The sequence below is a fragment of the Dendrobates tinctorius genome, unplaced genomic scaffold (assembly GCF_039654945.1).
Source record: "Dendrobates tinctorius isolate UK_male_01 unplaced genomic scaffold, ASM3965494v1 ptg000239l, whole genome shotgun sequence".
Taxonomy (NCBI): Eukaryota; Metazoa; Chordata; class Amphibia; order Anura; family Dendrobatidae; genus Dendrobates; species Dendrobates tinctorius.
Window position 1 is genome coordinate 413354 of NW_027361906.1, and position 25741 is coordinate 439094.

Genomic DNA, 25741 nt, shown 5'->3' on the forward strand with positions numbered 1-25741 from the left:
CAATGAGTGTCTCTCGCGGTTGAATCCCTTTAACCTGTTCAAAGGAATAGGTGGATGGATATTGAGTGTAAGTTATTTCCTAATTTAAGCAGTTTTTGTGATATTGATCATTGATTGTAGTGATAATAAGGTTATTTGTTATGGTTATAAAGAAAGCTCTCAGTACTTATTGCCAATGTTTTCCAGGTAAACGTAAAGCTATAATTGATCCTGACTCTGATATAAAGCAAACCCAAGTGATGACTACCCTGATAACTGGACTATGCTGTGAATGCATACTCTGCAACAAGCAACCTTCCGTAGATTTTGCTGATTTTATGTATTGTGGAAGACCAATAGTGTGATAAAATACAAGAAATCACAGAAAACTTACAAGAACTCTTTGGACAATATGAACTCTGAATCATACAAACAAATAAACTGTATTCTATTTTCTAACACATATTTTAATATATTAATAAAAATAATGTGTAGATCATCCCCTCGTATTAATCCCTTGATAGAAATAGGGTTAGAAGGAATAGAAGGTCTGACCCACAAGTATAATCTGAATGGATATGCAGTAAGACTAGTATCCCATGATATACATAGGATTAGCCATGTATTTTGTGAAGTAGGGTTATCTTGCAGGCCTCAGCAATAGGCAGGGATGAGATAGGAATCATAGACTAGATGATAAAAAGAGGGGAGTTGTTAAAGAAGGGGTTAATTTCTGTTCTGAATATAATACTAGAAAATAGTATTGTGCAAGGATGCCCTTTTATCCAGTTATCAATCTACGTGCAGATTTTTTTTATGGCCTGATAGTTCTGCATAGATTCCCAGAAATTGGTCCAGAACATATTGTTGCTTCCAAAATTCTGTAACTCAGTCCAAATTCTCTTAAGAACTTCACCTTTTGAACCGGGTAGCACTGACATATGAAAAGTTATGGAATGTTCCCCCACATTTTATTGTGTAATCTATCTCGTGTCTCAGGATGTGTTTGACAACCAATTGTATAACTCATATTTCTGCCAGATTATTATGTAACCTCCCTTTTTATTTTGCCAATTGTTATGTAATCTTAGGGTATGTGCACACGCTGCGGATTCACCTGCGGATTTTTCCATGTGGATCCGCAGGTAAAACTGCAGGTAAAGTGACCTACGGTTTTCCTGCGGATTGGCCAGCGGTTTTCCCCTGCGGTTTGACACCTGGACATTGGAATAGGTGTCAAACCGCAGTGGAATCCTGTATTGTAAGGGTTTCAAATGGATTGGGATGAATAAGAAAATGCTCACACAAGAATCGAATTTACTAAATTGATTTACTTAATAAATGAATTAATATAAAACTATAAATATATATGCATCAATCAGAAAACAAGTATTATTCATACGTTACATTATTCAGATAGACGTCGACCACTCATCCTCCAGGAGACGAAAGAGGCTGAGCACATGTGCCCTAGTTCTTTTAAATGTCCAGCTAAAAGGTTTGTCCAGCTCCACCATGTGGGGAATGATGTCACAAGTCTGTTGTCCATTGGCTATAAACACATCCCCTCAATACCTGTTTTAACCAGTATATAATACAGGAAGCTAGAGGAGAGTGCCTCATGTGTGCCACATGGCAGAAATACAGCAAGCTGGAGGAGGGGCTTTGGAGCACAAGATAACATCCTTGGGAACGTTTACACACCCAATCTAATTAGGGTAGTTGCCTTGAAATATCAATGGTCCTTTGTTGCTGGATAAATAAATGACCAGTAATTTACATTCCTTTATCTTAAGTAAGTTTCAGTGACCTTTTGCTTACCTCCCTGGAGGTAAGGATACAGTTTATATTATATTAAACTGATTGAAACCATATAAAAATAACTCCTAGTATACAAATCCGCAGAAAGAATTGACATGCTGTGGATTTCAAATCGCAGCTTTTCCGCACGGAAAAATCCACAGCATGTGCAATGCGGATTTGAAAACCCATTGGATAACATTATACTGTACACTGCCTGCGGAACTGCTGCGGATCCGAAGAGGCAAATCCACTGTGGATCCACAGCGTGTGTACATACCCTTATTTTCTGTGATCTTGTTCTATAAAAGATGACGCTGTCAATAAACTTTACAGACTATTTGGAAAGACAACGAGCAGTCTGTCTCTCTGATTTATGCTTCATTGCATGGGTACCCATAAAATATAATATACCTGAGGACACATAGAAATCCATTCTCCGACACCTGTTCCTGTGCTGGTTTAGAGATACAATGATATTCTCTGATATTCTGCCAGCTTGACTGAGTGTGACAGCAGCATAGGAATGTCCCCCCTCCCCCACAATACCCCCATCACATTCACCCCCCCAGTGCTGTCACAACTCACAAAACTTCCATCCTCTCACACTCATCATTTGTACCCTGTCCCCCTGCCTCACAATACCTCCGTCCTCTCACACTCACCCTCCATGCCCTTGCCTCACCATACCCCATCCTCTCACATTCACCACCCAGTGCCCTGTTGCCCCTCCTTCACTTCAGCCCCCACAGTACCCTCATCCTCTCACATTCACCCCTGTACCCTGTCCCCCCTGCCTCAAAATAACCCCATCTGCTAACATTCATCCCCCGGTACCCTGTCCCCCTCCCTCGCTTCAGCCCCCACAATACCCCCATACTCACATTCATCCCACAGTGACATGCTAAAATTGAATGAATTTAATAACTTCCATCCCCACTTACTGATGACGTTTGCAGGCAGTGACTGAGGCAGGACCGGTAAGTGTCCACTTTAATGCACAGAGGGCACTAGGACCCAGCGTGCCTGAGACAATCAGAGCCTGCACGGCAGAAACTAACTGCAGCTGCTGCCGGCAGGAAGCAGCGCCTCCGGTGAGACAGCAACATCGTATACAGACTGAGGCTCTATAGCCTGCCACTGTGCAGTCTGTCAGGCAGGGGAGACTGCATTGTTTTCTCTCCGACACTTCAGATACGGCCAAATGAGAAAAGTGTCCTTGTCTACCAGTGGGTCCCTGCATGTGACGGGGCCTGGGTCAATTGCCCCCTCTGCCCCCCGGTAGTACTGCAGCTGAAGCACCTGCAGTGATGTATGCATGACACGCTTCTCTCCGGGTCACGAGGTTGGATCACGTGATCGCATTCATTAATCCTGCACGGCATGAGAATTGCCTTCAATCCATCGTCCCCCTAATGTGACTGGAGGACCTGCAGTGACGCATGCCCAGTGACACCTCCCTGCTGACCACGTGGTTTGGTCCTTCACTATTGCGCTCCCTATTTCTCTTTTTTCTGCATCTTTGCTGGACTGGGCGGCGGGCCCAAAGCATTCTGGGCCCCGTCGCAGCTGCGACCGCTGTAGTTACACCCCTAATAATACCCATGCTTGATCCACTTAACGATATACATATGTTGTAAAACCTTTTTTTACAGGTATGAAATAATATCAATTGTTTAGGTCTGTTTTTGTTTGGTATATAAATTGGATATCACACCAAAATTGTTCAATTTTTTTTCTCGTAACATAAATTGATAACATGAAGCAAACAATAGAAAGATTAATATAACCAACTATGTTTAACTTTTTTGCTAATTTAGTTAAAGGTATGTAACGTAGGAGGTGATGGTTCAGGAAGGTTACCAGTAGGGGTCATAGATGTGGCATAATCAAAAGAACTTGAAATGTTTGGTATAAATTCGAGTTGGGAACTTGAGGCAGTGGACAAAGGGGAGTGAAGAGAAGACAAAGTAGAAGTTTGTAGAAAAGAAGAATTTGGAGTAGAGGAATCTCGTGTAGCATGGAAAGAGGAAGAATGTGGAGCTGGAAAAGAGGAAGCATGGGGTGCAGAGAAAGAGTAAGAATGTGGAACAGGGAAAGGAAGAATGGGGAGCTGGAAAAGAGGAAGCATGGGGTGCAGAGAAAGAGGAAGAATGTGGAGCAGGGAAAGAGGAAGAATGTGGAGCTGGGAAAGAGGAAGAATGAGGAGCTGGAAAAGAGGAAGAATGAGGAGCTGGAAAAGAGGAAGAATGTGGAGCAGGGAAAGAGGAAGAATGTGGAGCTGGAAAAGAGGAAGAATGTGGAGCAGGGAAAGAGGAAGAATGAGGAGCTGGAAAAGAGGAAGAATGGGGAGCTGGAAAAGAGGAAGCATGGGGTGCAGGGAAAGAGGAAGTATGGGGAGCTGGAAAAGAGGAAGCATGGGGTGCAGAGAATGAGGAAGAATGTGGAGCAGGGAAAGAGGAAGAATGTGGAACAGGGAAAGAGGAAGAATGGGGAGCTGGAAAAGAGGAAGCATGGGGTGCAGAGAAAGAGGAAGAATGTGGAGCAGGGAACGAGGAAGAATGAGGAGCTGGAAAAGAGGAAGCATGGGGTACAGGGAAAGAGGAAGAATGAGGCGCTGGAAAAGAGGAAGCATGGGGAGCAGAGAAAGAGGAAGAATGGGGAGTAGGGAAAGAGGAAGAATGGGGAGCTGGGAAAGAGGAAGCATGGGGTGCAGAGAAAGAGGAAGAATGTGGAACAGGGAAAGAGGAAGCATTGGGAGATGGATAATTTAAAGCGGATGGTTGTTGGATTGTGGTGATTTGTGAGTTTAGTTTTTCTGCAATTTCATTCCATTGGCAATTTCACATGAATTAGTTTCTGTCAGTACTTTTGAAAAAGATCCAGCACACTACAAACAACTGAGGCACATGACCACTGGTTGTCAGGTGGCACTTTACAAAAACCATCTGCGATTGAAGCATAAAAATAGTCCTAATTATCATTTGTGTCCACATTGCTACCCGGTCTATCTTGGGTTTGTGAGAGGACATTTTGTGTACAATCCATTGCGGCTTGGCTGACATTTGATGCAGGATCTTGCGTGTCTTCCTTCGCAAGATTAAATAATTTAATTTGAGTCTTCTCCATTGACCCCTGATCTTTGCTGTCTTCTACATGACACTCTGGCATTGGAATGTTTCCCTGTGTTCCGCCCAAAAAAAAGGTTGAAACTTCAGTATGTTGACATTAAACAGACAATATGACAAACATTTTTAAAATTACTTTCACTAAAAACATGAGCACAACTATTTTTTGAAAAAAAGTTGAAGATTACACTACCCCTCCAAAAAATAAAATATAAATATCAGATGATTTTCATTCTGTCATGTAATTGACATGTATGGTTACAGATTATCAATTCCCAACAAAAATGTCAGCATCAATGTGCCTTTAAAAGTTTTTATTTATTTACTTTTTTGGTACACCAATCTAAAAAAAAAGTGATGTAAAAGTTAATTTTTTTAACAAACTTACATTCGTAGCTCGCGTGTGTTTAAGAGATATTGGAGGTCATCATAGTACGGGCATTTTTTGGGTTTTGGAGAACACCCACCTCTTTCCCGATCTTGTACATTTTTTTTTTAAATCGATCCTTCACTGACCACACCTTGTTCTCACATCTTTCACTAAAATGTTACAATTAAAAAAAATTGTTATTTTTGGTTCATTTACATGTTTTCCTTTGTGTTTGCATCAAAAGTTGTTTATATATTTACTTTATTCTTTCCTGGACCATTCAAGGACATTCTGGGTACAATTCGTCAACTACATTGTCCCAGGCATCATCACATTATAACTCTGTTATGATAATCATCACAGGTCAGATCCCATAATATGGGTCTGTTATGAACCTAGAGTCATAAAAATTCAACTGTTATTTCATCTTTTGTGATTAAAAATGGAATTTTTGTTTAGTTAAAAAATTAGCATACAAATATTACAAATTTAGCAAATATGTTGAGAAAAATATATAATATTTTAAAAACATATATGGCCATGAAGTAACATTACCAGCAATATCAATCGGTGAACATTAATGGACATCCTGTCAAATGACGCCATCCTTTTTTTTGGGTGACAAAGATTTTTTTTATCTTTTTCCTGTTAAAAATTAAATGAACGCTTTGCACTTATTGTCATGTATTTTTTAGACTTTAGTGATATGTGATACAGTCGGTTGCAAAAGCATTATACCCAAGTATGTGTCATATTTTGTTTAAACATTGCTAAGTGTAGGTTAAATTGTGAAATAAAAAAAAATGTTTTTTTAGTTTGTGGAGTCATTAAAATATTGGCGATAATGACTAATTTTGGGATGTAACACAATTTGTCACATCTGTATTTTTATTTACTCATTTCTGTATGATGCCCTTTCAAAATTTTGAGGTAATCACTGACTTAGCAAAACACACTTGAATCTGTAAATTCAACCAAATTAGGCTAGACAAAGTACTAACTTTAGAATGATGAATAGTTATGCACAGTGTAGTTTTCCTTTAATTTATTTTTTTATTTGTGGGTTGCTTCACCATAATCCACCCCCCTTCCCCAAAAAAATGGGTATGAATTTTATTTAGAAGAAATGATGCAAACCTTAAAAAGAAATTTAAAATAAAAGTTTTGATTGAACATAACAGCAAAAAATGCGAAGGGGGTTTTAAATTTTTTTTATATTCAAAATACTGTAGGTTCACACCCCTAAATGGGGTACCCCTATTTTTGATAAACAGCGCAGACTACTGCAGCTGGTATTTCAGGCTGGTAAGGATCCAATATCCATGAACCTTACCAGCCTGATAATACCAGGCTGCAACAGTCTGTTTACCTTTGATGGTTAGGAAAAATAGTTGGATCCCCTGAAAAAAAAAAACGTGGGGTCCCCCTATGTTTGTTAACCAGCCAGAGTAAAGCAGACTACTGGGACTAATATTTCAGGCTGGTATTTCTTTCTCGTAAGGATCCAATATCCATGAACCTTACCAGCCTGCTAATACCAGGCCACAGCAATCTGCTTACCTTGGATGGTTAGCAAAAATAGTGAGATCCCCTCCAACAAAAAGTGTGCATTCCCTCTATTTTTCTTAACTAGCCAAGGAAAAAGTAGACAGCTGCAACCTGGTATTCTCAGGCTGGCGAGGCCCATGTATTTTGGTCCTCACCAGCCTAAAAATAGCAGCCTGCAGTCGCCCCACAATTGGCGCATCCAAAGATGCACCAATTATGGCACTTTACCAGGCTCTTCCCACTTGCCCTGTAGCAGTGGCAAGTGGGGTAATGTTTGTGGGGTTGATGTCACCTTTGTTTTGTCAGGTGACATCAAGCCCACTGCTTAGTAATGGAGAAGCGTCAATAAGACACCTATCCATTACTAATTCTATAATTTTGTATGGTAAATACACGGCCAGAATAAAGTCTTTTAATTGAAATAATGACACAGACTTATTTAATAATCTTAATTAAACCTTACTGCATCGACTATTCCACTGACACTCTCGTTCTCCTGTAAGAGAAATAAAATAAAAAAGCAACGATATACCATACCTGTCCGTCGAGAAGATACTCAAACTGGCCCACAACGATTCCAGCTTTGCTACATCTGGATACCTGTGGCTGAATTGTGGCATTATGCCACCACTCAGCCTGACATCCAGACACAGCTGAGCTTGAAGCTGATGACCGGAGGAGATAACGCGTACCCCAGCGGTCACATGCACTGCAGTTTTCATGAACAGCTGATCGCAAAAACTGCAGTGCACGTGACCGCCGGGACGAGGTTATCCCCATTCACTATCCAAGTTCTCACAGTCAGCTGGCCGCAAGAACTACAATGCGTGAGACTGAGTTGTCTCCGATGATCATCTTCAAGCTCCGCTATGTCTGGACGACACGGGGACCTCACGCCATTCTTTTAAATTACCGTATTTTTCAGATTATAAGATGCACTTTTTCCCCCAAATATGGGAGGAAAATGGGGGGGCGTCTTAAAATGCGTATATACCTTACCGGTACCGTTGCTGCAGGCCACAGGCTGGGATGAGGGGGTGTCTGGTGCTGCTGCACGATGCTGCTTCAGGTGTCTCCGGTGCTGCGGGTGTGGCCGGTGCTGCTGCAAGTGCCCGGCGATGCTATGGGGTTCTCTGGTACTGCAGGGGGCACTGCCGTCATGTTGTGAAAGGCCAGAGCCCTCTGCAGTTCCATGGTTTCCTGTGCGGTGGACTCCGGGAAAATGGCCGCCGGGGGCGGCGCATGCGCAGATTGAGATCTCGGCTCCAAGATCTAGGGAGAGGAGATCTCATTGCTGAAATCTGTGCAAGTCCACTGCGTAGGAAACCATGGAACTGCGGGGGGCTCTGGCCTTTCACAAAATATCAGCAGAGACCCCAGCAGCACCGGAGACACCTGCTGCAGGACCGGGTAGCAGCACCAGACACCCGCAGAGGTGCGCCGCACATCTAAATACCCCCTCATCCCAGCCTGCGGCATCACCCCACTCCTACCTCCTCCAAGAGCAACCCTAGGACCCTGTTGCACTGCAGCCACCACCCCCAGTAAGCAATAAGACGTATAGATTATAAGAAGTACCACCATTTTATTAAAAAAAAGTTTTTGTTCCCTATTTTTCTCCTCAAAATTTGGGGTGCGTCTTATAATCCGAAAAATATGGTGTTTTTTATTTATTAAAAAAGGAGGAAATGACATTACATTTATCTGACCTCTCTATGTGCTTCAGCCACTTCCTGTGTAATTTACTTCCTGCTGTGTCACAAAATTCATTATGGAAATTAGTACACATGCGTAGTAAGCTGCGTTCCCGCAGTTAATACACTTCTGATCAGGAAGATAATGCGGTTTTATTGCATCTAATGAAATCCTATGGGTAATTTACGCAGCAGAGACTGAGCATCTCCGCAACATAAATTGACATGCTACGGTTTGGAAATGCTACGGCATGTCCATTTACGCAGGTGAGCCTAAGGCATCTCTTAACGCATAGTGGACATGGGATTTCTTGAAATCCCACCCACCATGCGGTAACATCTGGCCGCTGCGGGTTTGATGCTGCGAATGAACGCAGTGTCCAACCCGCAGCGTTTACTGACTGTGGGAACATACCCTAAGAGTCGCCAAGAATCAGTTTAGTTAAGAGATTGAAGAGTTCTTTGTAGCCTAGCTAAGGTTTTCTTAGAGTGAACAGTGTGTCCTGTTGAGGTGTCAAGAATTGGATTTAGAGAAATATTTAGATCCCCTCCTACAATTAATAGTCCTTCTTTGAAGAGTGTCAAGCTTTCTAATGTTTTAGAAATCCACGTGGTCTCACCCTGATTGGGAGCGTACAGATTCCATAATGTGACTAATGTGTTGGCTATATATCCTTTTACTAATATGTATCTACCCTCTGGATCAGAGAGGCTATGTTTCAGATTAAACGGAAGCCCCTTTTGAATTGCTATGCTTACCCTTTTGGAGGCAAACGTGGTGGCACTGTTAAACCACAAGGGGTATAATTAATGGGAGAGGTTTGGAATGTCTCCTTTTTTGTAATTGGTCTCTTGCAGGAAAATTAAGCGTGATTTATTTTCTTTTAGTAGTGTCAAGATTCGATTGTTTGTTAGGTTAGTTTATACCTTTTACATTGATGCCTCCGTGACCAGATCCGGAAGAGTCCTAACAGTCATTAAGGTTGTAAAACAGTTTATGCACAGGTCTCATTTTTCGCCTGTAAAAAATAACGTTAAGTCAAACAAATAATTATTAACAAAGGAAATCTCATCTACGGCAGGGGAGGGGCAATGCATCCTAGTTATGCAGATGAGACAGTTCGAGTGGTGATCTGACTTTATGATTACCGTAGATAAATGAACAAGTCATATTTAGATTCTCTTGAAGAAACGAAGAGTCCAGGTCTATCCTTCGTTGTCGAAGTGGTTCTTATTCAAGGTCAAATTATAGGAAGGTGAGGGAGGGGATAAAAAAAACTTGGTTCCTGCAAACCAGAGAGTGGGAAGACTCAGTGACTCTCACCCAGAAAGTTTGGTGTTTAAGAGCGTTGATCCAATGGCATCCAAAAAGGTATCTCAATAGCTGGAACCTTCAGGTCTCCCATGCTTTGTCGAGGTCTTCAGTATGGTAATTTGTTTGCCATTTTTAAATACTCCCAGCCCGAAGGGAAAAAGCCACCTATGATTGAGCTTATTGTATCTCAGGATGTCCAAAAATGGCTTAATCTTTCTTTTTGCTAGAGTACTTGGAGAGATGTCCTGAAACAAGAGATTGGGGGAGTCACCATAGTTGAGAGTTGCTTTTTCTCTGGCTCCTGTCAGAATCGCTGATGTATCAACAAAACTCAGCAGACCACATATGACATCTCTGGGAGGATCCGATGGTTTCGGCCTGGGTCTAAGGGCTTTGTGTACTCTCTCAATGATATTAGTGTCTGCCCTTTCTTGTCCCAGTATTGAAGCAAACATTTCTTTGGTAACCTTTCCTAGTAACCCAGAGACAAAGGTCTACGGAATTCCCTTCAATCGGATGTTCTTTCTTCTGCTTCTATTCTCTTGATCTTCCAGGGCTAATAAGACCTTGTTAATCTGATGGTGATGCTGGATCCTTTGATCTCTTAAAACGGTAGAGGCCTCCACCAAATTCGTATGTGAATCTTCCAAAGACTCAACTCTTTGGCCTACATGTTTCAGGTCAGCACGCAGACCCGAGATTTCCTGATGTAGCGGTTTCATGGCCTGGGCCAAAGATTTTTATTTTTAGAAAGGATCTAGAAATTGGTGCCGAGTCACTGTTCATTGGGTCACAGTCTGTTTCCTCGTGGCTCAAATCTGAATGTTCCATCTAGGATGAAGAGAGGGAAAGTGCGGATGGGTTTTTAGAGGGAGTTTGGATAGTCATATGTTTCTTCCAGAGGAACTTATCTAATTATCTTTGTTTATGAGAGGTCAGCAGTGATCTGTACTGGGAGCAATGGGAGCCACAAGGATCAGTACTGGGAGCAGTGGGGACCGCAGGGATCTGTACTGCGAGCAGAGGTAACAGCAGGGATCTGTACTGGGAACAGCAGGGATCTGTACTTGGAACAGTGGGGACTGCAGGGATCTGTACTAGGAACAGTAAAGACTGCAGGGATCTGTACTGGGAGCAGTGGGGACCGCAGGGATCTGTACTAGGACAATTATTTTTAACCTTTTTATTAATGACCTTGTGGATGGGATTATAAAGTATCAGTTTTTGCTGACAACATCAAACCATGTAGGATTTTAAAATCTGACCTTGACATTAAAATAATTCAAAACCATCTGAATAAGATGTCTGTTGGGCAAACACTCAGCAAATGAGGTTTAATGTAGATAAATGTAGAGTAATGCACCTAGGATGGAGTAATCCTATTGCTGCATATACAATAAATTGGATTATAATTGGGACTACAGAACAGGAGAAGGATGGGGGATTCTGGTTACAAGTAAGCTGAGCAGCAGCACTCAATGTCAGGCAGCAGCCGCAAAAGCAAACAGGATTTTAGGATGTATAAAAAGAGAGATACAGTCATATGTTAAAGTTTGGGCACCCCTATTAATGTTAACCTTTTTTCTTTATAACAATTTTGGTTTTTGCAACAGCTATTTCAGTTTCATATATCTAATAATTGTTGGACTCCGTTATATTTCTGGATTCAAATGAGGTTTATTGTACTAACAGAAAATGTGCAATCTGCATTTAAACAAAATTTGACCGGTGCAAAAGTATGGGCACCCTTATCATTTTCTTGATTTGAACACTCCTAACTACTTTTTACTGACTTCCTGAAGCACTAAATTGGTTTTGTAACTTCATTGAGCTTTGAACTTCATAGCCAGGTGTATCAAATCATGAGAAAAGGTATTTAAGGTGGCCACTTGCAAGTAGTTCTCCTATTTGATTCTCCTATGAAGAGTGGCATCATGGGCTCCTCAAAACAACTCTCAAATGATCTGAAAACAAAGATTATTCAACATAGCTTTTCAGGGGAAGGATACAAAAAGTTGTCTCAGAGATTTAACCTGTCACTATGTTCCTCATAGTGGAAACTAAGGAAATGGAAGAACACAGGTACAGTTCTTGTTAAGCCCAGAAGTGGCAGGCCAAGAAAAATATCAGAAAGGCAGAGAAGAAGAATGGTGAGAACAGTCAAGGACAATCCACAGACCACCTCCAAAGACCTGCAGCATCATCTTGCTGCAGATGGTGTCACTGTGCATCAGTCAACAATACAGCGCACTTTGCACAAAGAGAAGCTGTATGGGAGAGTGATGCGATAGAAGCCGTTTCTGCAAGCACGCCACCAACAGAGTCGCCTGAGGTATGCAAAAGCACATTTGGACAAGCCAGATACATTTTGGAAGAAGGTCCTGTGGACTGATGAAACAAAGATTGAGTTGTTTGGTCATACAAAAAGGCGTTATGCATGGAGGCTAAAAAACACAGCATTCCAAGGAAAACACTTGCTACCCACAGTAAAATTTGGTGGAGGTTCCATCATACTTTGGGGCTGTGTGGCCAATGCCGGCACCGGGAATCTTGTTAAAGTTGAGGGTCGCATGGATTCAACTCAGTATCAGCAGATTCTTGACAATAATGTGCAAGAATCAGTGACGAAGTTGAAGTTACGCAGGGGATGGATATTTCAGCAAGACAATGATCCAAAACACTGCTCCAAATCTACTCAGGCATTCATGCAGAGGAACAATTACAATGTTCTGGAATGGCCATCCCAGTCCCCAGACCTGAATATCATTGAACATCTGTGGGATGATTTGAAGCGGGCTGTCCATGCTCGGCGACCATCAAACTTAACTGAACTGGAATTGTTTTGTAAACAGGAATGGTCACAAATACCTTCATCCAGGATCCAGGAACTCATTAATAGCTACAGGAAGCGACGAGGCTGTTATTTTTGCAAAAGGAGGATCTACGAAATATTAATGTCACTTTTATGTTGAGGTGCCCATACTTTTGCACCGGTCAAATTTTGTTTAAATGCAGATTGCACATTTTCTGTTAGTACAATAAACCTCATTTGAATCCAGAAATATAACTGAGCCCATCAGTTATTAGATATATGAAACTGAAATAGCTGTTGCAAAAACCAAAATTGTTATAAAGAAAAAAGGCTAACATTAATAGGGGTGCCCAAACTTTAACATATGACTGTAGTACTTTGGGGTTGCAGGATTTTATTACCTCTTTATAAATCATTCATGATGCCACATCCAGAATATGGGATTCAATTTTGGGCTCCACATGTTAAAAAGGATATTTAGAAGTTAGAGTCAGTTCAAAGGCGGCAACTTGATCATTACAAGGGATGGAAGCCGCTCATATATTACACGGTCTCATATATTATATGGGATGGAGGCTTCTCATATGTTGAAAGGGTGGAAAAGTTGGGCCTCAGAGGAGATCTCATTTACATGTATAAATGTATGTATGGCCAGTGCAGGAGACGGCACATTACTTATTCCGTCCAAAGACTGTACTGAGGACCAGGGGGCACTCATTACAGGTGGAAGAAGGGCGATTCCAGTAGCTAAACAGGAAAGGGTTCTTTACAGTTAGAGCAGTCAGACTGTGGAATGCTGTGGTGCTAATAAAAATATGGATATCTTATAGCCTACATATTGTAATATATTGTTTATATGCTTTGCTATAGTGTGGTCACTAGACCAAGGGTGGAAAGTATTGCAAATATGAAATATGGATGTTTGAATCCAAACACTATATATTGCAATATACTACGGTGTAATATCATTGATACTGAGCCACAAAGTGTTTGCTCTGTGTTAATATCGTAACACAAGGTTAAAAATAACAAATGTACAGATAATGAATATTTATGCTGCTTGACCAAGGAAGTCTTGTGTTCAATAATAGTATGATGCTCGGAGACAAGGGAGACCAAAATGTTTTGATGGTTTCATGTAGCAATGGTCATGCATGACATCAATAATCAAGGACCGAGTGTGATACAAATGAGACAAGTATGAGTATGTGACTGGGTTACGATAGGTATCCAGTTTTCAGAATAGGTGATTATGGAAGTCATGCTGCCCATATAGCTACCATCTTAGAGCGTTATGCTATGATCATGAGTTAACTGTGTAACAAGCAACATATGTTGAACTTTGAACAGTGACAGACAATCAGTGATGGACAATCTTGATTGTTAGAAGACATGCCAGTGGTAAATAGATCTTGGGTTTTAATCAGTAGCAAACAACCTTGAAGCATTGTGCTATTGTTAAGAGACATGCCAGTGGCAAACAGATCTTGGGTTGGTGCAAACAAACTTTAAGATTGTAGTAGTCTATAACAAACAGACCTGGAAGTCTTGTGCTGTTATCAAGACAACAACCAATTGTGCAATGGAAAGATACTGATGATTCAGCCTAAACATAGTGCACAGATGTCATAGGGGAGGATGTGGAAGTTGTGTATAAAAAGGTGGACCCTCTGTCAGTGAGGTAGGGACATTTCCAGAAGGTATCGTGGATGCACGGTTTCTGTGATGACAAGACCAGAGTATTTCCCTCTCGCTGACACTGTGGTCCCTCCAGTGGAGAAGTGATGTTACAATACTTGGTAATGTATTGATGCTTATTTCTCTATGTACTATAATTCATATTAATTGTATGATTCACATGAAATTAATTAACAAAACAGGGTAATATTATATCTGTCATTCCATAATTCAGCATTATCCTGATGTAATCTTAATAAATTGTGTCATATCCAAGTGGTGCCTTCTTTAAAGCCGTATCCGAACCTTATTGCTAAACAATTGGCAATACAAATGCCGACCACAGGAGGTTAGTATGGCAGACACTATAGCAGCTTTTATACAAGGGCTGATGATTTCCTCCGTACACATAACATTGTGAGTTATAGGTAAATTAGTGACAAAATGTATAATTTGGTGGAGAAAGGTTGAACTTGACTGATCTAGTTCTTTTTTCAACTTACGTAAGTATTTAACAAAGTGGAGACTATTAACATTTCTATGTCGGAAACCATTGTGCCCTATAACCCCTAGAATATATTAATTTGAACCAGGCCTTAGCAGGACAAGCGGCATAAATAGAAAATAAGAAAACACACTGCATGTATGCAGAATCTCAGATACAGGCAAACACAGGGATTTGCTGCAGAGATAAAGGGATATTCAAGATGGAGATACAAGACTCACTGTAGACTGGAAATGACAAAGGCGCAGTGATTAGCATGAAGCCAAAAATAATCATTGCAGAAAAGAAAATAAGCATTAACCCCTCATTAACTGAGCCCAGACTTTCAGTACCTGTGAGGTGACAGGCAGGCATTGGACACAAGACAACACTACCGGCTGTAGACAAAAACAGTTTTCCATCAAAGCAACCCAAACTTCCGTAGACAAGGGAGACACCGTGGACAAATATTATATAACACCAATTTTTAAGAAAATTCAGCTTGACCTTTATTAAATTATTACAATGCTTTTAAATTTACAATTTGTATAAAACATAAACATTAACTAGTTTTTATTCTGACTTATCCAGACAATAAAACCCAGTACACTATTCGTGCAAGAGTCAAAATCGGTTTCCAAAGTATCATCTCTTCGTCATTGAGCAGGTCCTCGAAGAAAGATATCCACAGTCTCTATGTCCCATGTGGACATCATCAGACGGACTGTTGGGCTCTCAGCCTCTGGGAAACCAGTGAGTGTCTATACTGGTGACGTGGTAATCCAAATCATGTGTGACATGTACAACCTCAAAGAATGGAGGACGCAGAGCTGTGACCAAATAAGATTAAAAAAAAAGCATAAAACTATAATTATGACATAGAATAATCAACGGCCACAGAAAGGCTACAAGCCACTCCATACGGTGCTCCAGTAAGGCATCAATTCCTTCTCTTATAGTTTTGCCATCTTTTCCTCAAAATGTATCCACCATTTGGGAAACCCATCTGCTCCTGTGTTCAAGGAGCAGCTCTTCTCTTCAGAAAGTAAAGAGTTGGAGATTGCAGATAGATTTAATGGTCTGGTTGAAGGATCTCCGAGTCCAGCCGATACTTATCCCCCGATTCTGTGTGATTGTCCTGGATGGTTCCATAGTCCATGCTCTGCATCTGTAAGTGATGTCCCTCATTTGGGGCATTTTTGTTTCCTGTTTTTTTCACGTTTTCATCTTCATTTTCATCATCAAAATCACTGTCCTGTAAAATTAGTGAAGCCTTATTTATCAACAATATTGTTGTAGTATGTTGTTTTCTCTTTTTATCATCACAAATGGTTACTTTAAAAGGGTTGTCCCAAAAATCTACATCATCTATCCACAATATAGGTCCAACAGCTGGAGTACAGAGATCGGTGACCTCCATCAGAGAATGAATGAAACAGCAGTGCACGTGAGCGACTTGCACTCCAATCACACAGGAGAGTCGGTGGACCAAGTTCTCGTGACTGGTGGGGGTTGTCCCAGCTGTTGGACTTCCCGATGATTTGCCGCTTATCAGCTTTCTCAGGTGAATGACTGATAAGTTTTGATTTTTGGACAACCTCTTTAACTGGTATGCAGATTTCTCTTGAATTCACTTATAGTCTTACCTCTTCTTGTGCTTTGTGGTATTCATCAATGGCGTACTGATATTTGGAAACATTAAGACCAAAAAGTGCTGCCAACTGTCCCCCGAGGTAGTCACAAGCTGAAATGAGGAGTTAGAATAGTCTGGAAAAGCATTCACAAAAATACACTTTAATAAATGTATCTGTTCTGTCAGCTGAATTTCTCAGAATAAGTGTGTACACAGTTTCTAGCCATCTTATGACTTTTACCCGGCATTTTCACCAGCTTTCCGTAATGTAGGCTCTAATTGTCAATTGTCTCTGAGCTAGTGGCTGGACACTAGCTGCTATTTTGTCCCTCATGTACAACACACACAGACATGCAAGGGTACCTGCTCTCCTGTCTCTATGTAGCACATGTTCAGAAAGAGCAGCTGCACAGAGGACATTATAAAGCAGTACTGAGCAGTGTATCTGTGAATCCAACTCTGGTGTGAAATAGAAATCTTATTTCAAAGCAGTAGCACAATCTTGTTTCTCCCTGTCTGTTCTATCACTTTTGAGAAGCTGATCCCAAAGACTTCTCCATGATCAGTTCCAATCTGACATGTAACAAAAAGTCATGAATTTCCCTATAGTGTTGCCAGATGGAAAACCAAGGATTAGATATTTCTCATTGAAATCCTTATATTGAAGGGACATGGAGAGACCTTCTTTGTACATGTGGTTTAGTAGTGGGAATGATGATGTTAGCTGCAGCGTAGGTCTGTTCTAACTAGAATTTAAAAAGATTTATTTCTATAATCTTCCCTCCTTTTTGCTTATTGGGTCACTTTCCACCGGTTGGGAAACATCACATCTTACTGACAACATTTATACCAGAAACGTCACATAAATAAATACCTGTAATAACTTACTGAAAAAAGCGCTTGTTGCGATTCGAAGAATCCAAAACTGCACAAAAGTTCTCCAGCTCATCTGCTTCTGCCAACAAGCACATCAAAGAGTCAGTCCAAGAGCAAGACGTGTATACTACGGGCAATGACTTAGTTTAGGTCACATTAAATAAAAATATTGCACTTTTAATGGGGGGGATTTCAGAGAGCATAAGGTACTGTTGAAATTTCTCAATGAAAAAAAGTTTTTTATAGTTCCAGCACACGATGTGAAAAAATTAAGAAAAGCCTTTATTTAATCCATAATTAAAAAATGCAATTCCAGTGATGATAAAAGCATGTGTAGGCTTACGCGTTTCGGATCATATTTGACCCTTAATCATAGCATAAAATACTGAATAAATGTTGCACTTATCAAGGAAAAGCAACCAGAGAAGGCTGCCTTGGGTAACACCCACCAAAATCAGCTGTGAAACTGACATCACTAATTCAAAGTTAACAATAGTACCTCACTGGTTTAACCCTATGATGCATTCATCTTATACAAACATATTACAATGTGAATTCTCACTTAATAATAATCTGATGATTAAACCAAAAACAAACAAACTTCAGCCTCCCTAGTAGCTGGGATTAAAGGCACATACCACCGCACCCGGCAAAAGAAAAAAAAAAAAAAACTCCAAAAAAAAAAAAAACCATATTAATATAGATACATCAATTCATGCTTATCATGGTTATCTACTAAAGGTTCATTTAGATGCGGGCAGAAGTTATGTGGTTTATGTAAATTCATGATAAATAATAATAAGTCTGTTATAAGTAATGAGGGTCAAATATTTAAGCTCAAAACTTTTATGAATTGTGCCACTGATTACTGTGTTTATCTCATCTTTTGCACGACATGCAGAAAACAGTATGTAGGATCCACAAGTCGTAGCATAAGAAAAAGATTGTCGGAACACATTTATGACATCAATAATATTACTACCCGTAGTCTTTCGGGGGCTTCTAAACATTTTTTGCATGAACATAAGGGAGAATTGAATAGCCTGCGACTAAGTGCTTTGGAATTTGTTCCTGCTCCTCGGCGTGGTGGCGATAGAATTAAATTACTCCAGATGATTGAAGCTCGATGGATACTAAAACTTAATACTAGATATCCAGCAGGATTAAATTTGAAGCATGAATTGATGTATCTATATTAATATGGTTTTTTTTTTTCCTTTTGCCGGGTGCGGTGGTATGTGCCTTTAATCCCAGCTACTAGGGAGGCTGAAGTTTGTTTGTTTTTGGTTTAATCATCAGATTATTATTAAGTGAGAATTCACATTGTGATATGTTTGTATAAGATGAATGCATCATAGGGTTAAACCAGTGAGGTACTATTGTTAACTTTGAATTAGTGATGTCAGTTTCACAGCTGATTTTGGTGGGTGTTACCCAAGGCAGCCTTCTCTGGTTGCTTTTCCTTGATAAGTGCAACATTTATTCAGTATTTTATGCTATGATTAAGGGTCAAATATGATCCGAAACGCGTAAGCCTACACATGCTTTTATCATCACTGGAATTGCATTTTTTAATTATGGATTAAATAAAGGCTTTTCTTAATTTTTTCACATCGTGTGCTGGAACTATAAAAAACTTTTTTTCATTGAGCATTTCTCCCAGATGGGGATGGATCCACTCCGTGCACCGAGATTATGGAAAGGAGGACTGGGCAGGCTGAACCAGGTGAGCTGAAGATCTATCCTAGATTGTTTGATATTGTTGAAATTTCTCAGTCTGCAGAAAAAATAATAAAATAATCATACCCTCACCCATCTCCCAGCAGCTCCCATTCTAGTGCTCACCTGGGCCTCAGCTCCTCGCTGGATCTCTTCTCAACACACAGCATGCTCGGCTCCTCATTGGCTAAGGGATCCCCTCATTCGACCATACATCATCAAACAACACAAAGTCCCGGCCCCTCTCCAAGGCATAGACTAAGTCATGTGGTATCCCGCCCCCTTGGCACTCACCACCTTTGGTCCCCTCGAACATTACTCTGTCTACTGCATAGTTCACTGTGACCCCATGTTTACAGCGAACCCTGGCGTTTTTCTCGGTCAGAGATAAAACGAGAGGAGTTCCTGTCAGAGTCACCTGACTTTCTGAGTCCAGTCTACCAAAGACTCCTTCCCGGTGCAGCATCACGGTACACACCTGTGGCCCGTCATTATCCGGAAAATACATGCCGCACTCCTCAAAACTCATACACACTGCGGTTCCCCAGACATACCCACTGAGGCAACCAGTGCTGCCATTTCTCTTTCTCTTGGTGAAACGGCCGCATTGGGCTCACCGATCCGGACAGTGCCTTACTCACTAGGCCGCCCCACGGTTCCAGAACCACAGCCGGGCAGTGGCTTCCCCAACCGTCAGCCCTCCTGGCTCAGCGTTGCCAGCACTGCAACATATGTCTTTGGAAACCGTTGCTCTTAGCAACTGAAACTTTGCAGTCCTCTTCTGTTGCTCCCAGCAACAAGGCTACAACAATGCCCATAGCTTTCTCCACCAATTGTGAGGTAGCGCTGTCATTCAGGTAGGGGATACTCGCTCAGCAGCCACAAAATCAGATCCGGCACAGATTTTCCATAAACTCATAATAGTCCATGCAGTTTATTCAGCAGCATAAACCCATAGAAGCAACATAAAGTTCATATAACCGCATAGCGTCCATGACAGAGTTCAGCTCTGTAATCCCTGTGGTCACACAGGTTAAACATCCACAGGCTTTCTAGCCTCAGTTATCTCACCCACGTCAGGGTCACTCATGGTTCCTTTAGCATACTGCAGACGTCCATTCCCTCCAGGGAACTCCCAGGCACGTGCAGCCATTAACACAGCATTCACTTGCAGTCAGAAGGCAGCCCCATCTCTCAGACAGGGCCTTCCACACTGCACCAACCAGGTCCCAGCATTCACCCCCATGTGACCTACCCTGGCCACCTTATATGGTCCGTAGCCACGCCCACCGGGTCACATGTCACAGGTCCTTCACAAACATATACACTTTACAATAGCGATATTAAACACCCCCTGGGTGGGTTTGTAGGTAACTAGTCCCTGACACATTGAACCAACACCTCAGCAGTATCACTGCTGATTAACACACACATAAATCTCCACCTCAAGGCCACCCACCTTGAGATATATGACGGTCATTCATTATCTTGCCATTCATCCACTCTCCTGGGACATCCATACAGCGCCCCCTAGTAGACACAGTGGTCACTACACCACAGTATTTATAGTACATCCTGCATTTTTACTTTTGGGACAATACCGTATTTTTCAGACTATAAGACACGCTCCCCCCCCCCAAAAAAAAAAAAAAATTTGGGAGGAAAATGTGGGGTGCGTCTTATAGTCCAAATGCAGGCTTACCATGGGGTTGCGGCAGTGGTGGAGCAGGATCCACGCAACACACTCTGATCTGCCTCAATGTCGACACTGGGCCCTCGACAACGCACTGCTGGGATATACCTTCCTCCCACCCAGGACCCGCAGTATTGCCCCACTTCTGCCACCAGCTTCCTGAGGAAGAGACCATGCCTCCTGTAATGCCGCACCACCGCTGCTGGCCCACGAATAATATACCTTAAATTTGGACTATAAGATGGACCACCGTCTTATAAAAAACTTTTTTTTCCTATTTTCCACCCCAAAATTTGGGGTGCCTTTTATTATAGCCTGAAAAATATGGTATACTATATTGTGACTTACCATATATTTACCTTACATGTTAGTTTAAGTTGTGTCCAGCTACAATTATTTTTCTACATGTGTTTTTTACTGGATTTATATATATCTCTGTGATGTGGCACCTTTCTTCCGCACTGCCATTATTATACCAACCAGGTGTCTAATAAAGGTTTTTTAGTTGATAATAACGTCAGGATTTATAACTTAAACAGTTCGGCTTTTCTTTATTGGTTTTTGTATTAGAAAGTTGCAGAACTTCTCTTCACAATTTACCTCCAATGAATAATGGCTGCCGAGTCTAACACCAGACGTTATGGCCTCAAGGCACTGATGTGCTGAAGTTTTTTTCACCAGAGATCTGCATGTGAAAAATCCACTCTATATAAAGTAAAATGAAAGTGGTCTTTGCAAATTTTTTTTTTTTTTTTTTTTTTTTTTAAATTGTGTATTTTGATTTTCTGGATATATCCTAAAACTGATAGCAACTGAAAATCATACAAGTCCTGCAGAAGATTGGAGAAGGGACTTCTGTCATTGTACGGTCACAGACGCGACCACTGTCACTAATAATAATTAACTTCAAGGTGGAAATCCATACCGTGTCCACGTTACAAAAGTCAACCTTCTGGTGGTCTTCTTCGTCCTCTTCTTCTGTACTGTACTCCTCCATGGTTTCTCCGCTTGCAAAGTGGATTACCTTTCTGGGGACCTTCTTCTCCACGTCACCAAGCTCAACTTCTCCCTGGAGAGATAATGGACATGTGAAGAAATGTTACATGACCCTCATACAGAGTCTATTGCACTGGAAAACTGGAGACCTTAACATTCAGCCTGAGATGTAAGATCTGTGTATTATATTCCATCTGCTCCCTACACCTCAGGACTTGAGTCAATGGCCGGATGGGAACGTTTGGTGTAACTCATCCGCCCGCCCCGGGTACAACAAATACTCATTGAATAACCAAACAGAACGAACAATTGGAGATCAGATATCGGGAAATTTTATCTAGAGCATCCGGGACTTAACCCTCAATATGATAAGTAGTCACATCGGAATCTGGATTACAGACCAGAGCTTCTAGCAGAGCATAAGGACTTGTTCACATGTTGCAGATTGTCCTTCTGTATTTGGGAACGGAAAATATCTAGTGGATATTCAGTATCAGGAAAGTCGATAAGAATTAAAAAAGAACTTTAAATGGGAGCATGAAGATTTAGTTATGGATGCAAACACTTTTTTTTCCAGCATATGTGAACATACAGTACAGACCAAAAGTTTGGACACACCTTCTCATTCAAAGAGTTTTCTTTATTTTCATGACTATGAAAATTGTCGATTCACTCTGAAGGCATCAAAACTATGCATTACCACATGTGGAATTATATAATTAACAAAAAAGTGTGAAACAACTGAAAATATGTCTTATATTCTAGATTCTTCAAAGTAGCCAACTTTTGCTTTGATTACTGCTTTGCACACTCTTGGCATTCTCTTGATGAGCTTCAAGAGGTAGTCACCGGAAATGGTTTTCACTTCACAGGTGTGCCCTGTCAGGTTTAATAAGTGGGATTTCTTGCCTTGTAAATGGGGTTGGGACCATCAGTTGTGTTGTGCAGAAGTCTGGTGGATACACAGCTGATAGTCCTACTGAATAGACTGTTAGAATTTGTGTATTATGGCAAGAAAAAAGCAGCTAAGTAAAGAAAAACAAGTGGCCATCATTACTTTAAGAAATGAAGGTCAGTCCGAAAAATTGGGCAGTGGCAAAAAACCATCAAGCACTACAAAGAAACTGGCTCACATGAGGACCGCCCCAGGAAAGGAAGACCAAGAGTCACCTCTGCTGCGGAGGATAAGTTCATCCGAGTCACCAGCCTCAAAAATCGCAGGTTAACAGCAGCACAGATTAGAGACCAGGTCAATGCCACACAGAGTTCTAGCCGCAGACACATCTCTACAACAACTGTTAAGAGGAGACTTTGTGCAGCAGGCCTTCATGGTAAAATAGCTGCTAGGAAACCACTGCTAAGGACAGGCAACAAGCAGAAGAGACTTGTTTGAGCTAAAGAACGCAAGGAATGGGCATTAGACCAGTGGAAATCTGTGCTTTGGTCTGATGAGTCCAAATTTGAGATCTTTGGTTCCAACCACCGTGTCTTTGTGCGACACAGAAAAGGTGAACGGATGGACTCCTACATGCCTAGTTCCTACCGTGAAGCATGGAGGAGGAGGTGTGATGGTGCTTTGCTGGTGACACCGTTGGGGATTTATTCAAAATTGAAGGCATACTAAACCAGCATGGCTACCACAGCATCTTACAGCGGCATGCTATTCCATCCGGTTTGCGTTTAGTTGGAGCATCATTTATTTTTCAACAGGACAATGACCTCAAACACCTCCAGGCTGTGTAAGGGCTATTTGACCAAGAAGGAGAGTGATGGGGTGCTACACCAGATGACCTGGCCTCCACAGTCACCAGACCTGAACCCAATCGAGATGGTTTGGGGTGAGCTGGACCGCAGAGTGAAGGCAAAAGGGTCAACAAGTGCTAAGCATCTCTGGGAACTCCTTCAAGACTGTTGGAAGACCATTTCCGGTGTTTACCTCTTGAAGCTCATCAAGAGAATGCCAAGAGTGTGCAAAGCAGTAATCAAAGGAAAAGGTGGCTACTTTGAAGAACCTAGAATATAAGACATATTTTCAGTTGTGTCATGAAAATAAAGAAAACTCTTTGAATGAGGTGTGTCCAAACTTTTGGTCTGTACTGTACCTTTAAGGGGGATGGGGGGGGGGGATAAAAATCACCTTTGTAGTTCTGTTTTGTACAGGCTTTTTGTTCAACTTTAAAGTGGACATAAACCCCTTTATGCGGCCACCAACGGAGTCAATAGAAGGTAAACTGCAAAATTTTTAATGAAGCCCAATTACAAATGTGATTTTTAGCCCAAAATACTTTTGTTTACTTATGAAAAACTAAATTATCCCCAAAGGATGACAACCCTTTTAAGGATAGTTTGTGGCTTGACATGAAGATTTTGGTGTCAGAGCATCTACTTCCCCAGGTCACATTGATGCTTCGTTGATGCTCTACTTATCACCATGAACCTATTCCATGAGATTTGGCGGCTCAAATCTTTACGAGATTATATTGAGAGACAATCACGATTCATCTAGAAATCTCTGTGATTGAGCCAGGAAAAGGCAGCAATTCCCAAAGGATCTCCTTCTGTCTGACGTGATGTCGGTACAATCCTAATAATATAGACATGTGGTGCACATAAAATATCCCGTGATGCTACATACATGTAAAATACCAGGGAGGCGCCGGTGTAACTCACCATAGCTCTGTCACCGTCTGCCATGTCCTCTGCCACCTTCTCTCCGGAAAACAAGAAAATCAAGAGTTACAAGTCACATAGTTCCTGCTCCGTCCTACCAGGGGTGGGAAGAGGCAGGACGGAACATTGTCAGGACACTGCTGGTAAATACAAGACATTGAGAGAAGTTTACTGGAGACTGACTGGTTGCAAACTTTAACTGTTTGCTATTAAAGGGCCAGAACTACAAGTGATAAATGTGCATCCGCAAACAATTTGCCTTTTTTCTCTCTTTGTATACCTATGAGGATCAGTGGATATCCTAACGAGTGTTGTTATTCCTGAGATAGTTATCTGCTCCACATTTCCTCTCTAGGAACTTCTCTAACCTCCCATTCTACATCCATAAACGTAAGTATTTGGTCCTTTTGTAGCTATAATAGCTCCCTCTTTTGTAGGAAAGATTTCTACAAGATTTTGGAGCTGTCTTTTTTTATTTATTTTTTGCACCGTTACCCAGAAGATCATTTGTGAGGTCAGACCCTGATGTTGGGAGGAGGCCGGGCTCGCAATCTCCATTATTGGTGTTGGACGGGGCTGAGGTCCGGTCTCTGTGCGGCCGCTCATGGTCTCCCCCATGTCGGTATGGAGCTTGTGCACTGGGCACAGTCATGGGGAACAGAAAAGGGCGAACCCCAAACTGTTCCCACAAAGCTGAAGCTACAATTGGCCTCAATGTCTTGCGCTGAGGATTAAAATTTCCCATCACTGGAGCTGAGGGTCAGAGGCCGCCCCCTGATAACAGCCCATAGCATTATCCACCTCCACCATCTGTACAGGGGCACAATGCAGTCAGGGGGTAACATCTTCCTGGAATCACCAAACACCTACATCAGACGCAGATAGAGAAGTGCGATCCGTCACTTCACACAAGCCTTCTCCAGAGTCCAGTGGTGTCGGCTTTACACCACTCCATCCGACGCTGCCATTGTGCTTGGTGATGTATGGCTGCATGCAGCTTCTCAGCCATGACGCTTCCGGCTAGGGTGCAGTGTTTGTGCTGATGTTAGTACCAGGGGAGGTCTTGGCTCTGTAGTTATGGGGTCAGCAGAGCGTTGGTGACTTTTCTGCCGTCTGCTTCTTATCACAAGGCACCCAGCTCTGTAATCTTATGGGGTCTACACTTCATGGCTGAGTTACTGCAGTTCCTTTCACTTCTCAGTACTATCACTCGCCGGTGATGGAGGAAGATTCAGGAGAAAGAAATGTCATGGATGGACTTGTTACCCCGGTGGCTCCTATTACAGGACCGCGCTGGTATCAGCAGCGCTGCACCAATGGCCGGTCTGTCACATGGAAGTAAAGGCA

General features: G+C 41.7%; 2 protein-coding genes across 5 annotated transcripts in view; one reads left to right on the forward strand and one right to left on the reverse strand.

The window, feature by feature from the left end:
• Positions 1 to 5830, forward strand: part of LOC141060510 (uncharacterized) — an 84005-nt gene extending 78175 nt beyond the window's left edge. For all 3 annotated transcript variants that reach the window (XM_073556773.1, XM_073556772.1, XM_073556771.1), the window contains exon 2: positions 187 to 5830. In XM_073556773.1, the coding sequence (XP_073412874.1) occupies positions 3800 to 4447 (648 nt within the window). In that variant the 5' untranslated portion in view covers positions 187 to 3799 and the 3' untranslated portion in view covers positions 4448 to 5830. The remainder of the gene's footprint in view (positions 1 to 186) is intronic.
• A 9367-nt stretch (positions 5831 to 15197) lies between these two features.
• FAM177B (family with sequence similarity 177 member B) lies at positions 15198 to 24524 on the reverse strand. Of its 2 annotated transcripts, none has more exons than XM_073556775.1 (5): positions 24395 to 24524; positions 21654 to 21797; positions 17329 to 17392; positions 16454 to 16551; positions 15198 to 16062 (listed from the first exon to the last, which is right to left on the reverse strand). In XM_073556775.1, the coding sequence occupies exons 1-5, from the start codon at positions 24416 to 24418 to the stop codon at positions 15880 to 15882; spliced, it is 513 nt and encodes a 170-aa protein (XP_073412876.1). In that variant the 5' UTR covers positions 24419 to 24524; the 3' UTR covers positions 15198 to 15879. The 2 variants fall into 2 exon arrangements, with proteins under 2 accessions (XP_073412876.1, XP_073412875.1); XM_073556774.1 differs by having other exon boundaries at positions 15204 to 16062; positions 17329 to 17395.
• Between the last annotated feature and the right edge of the window lie 1217 nt (positions 24525 to 25741).

Bases quoted from the DNA above. Each gene is read 5' to 3' on its own strand.
- FAM177B (XM_073556774.1), bottom strand. From the start codon at position 24,418: ATGGCAGACGGTGACAGAGCTATG. The intron at 17,396-21,653 runs GTATGGATTTCC...GCTTGTTGGCAG, and splicing joins ACTTTTGTAACGTGGACACG to AAGCAGATGAGCTGGAGAAC. The intron at 16,063-16,453 runs GTAAGACTATAA...CTAATTTTACAG, and splicing joins ACCACAAAGCACAAGAAGAG to GACAGTGATTTTGATGATGA.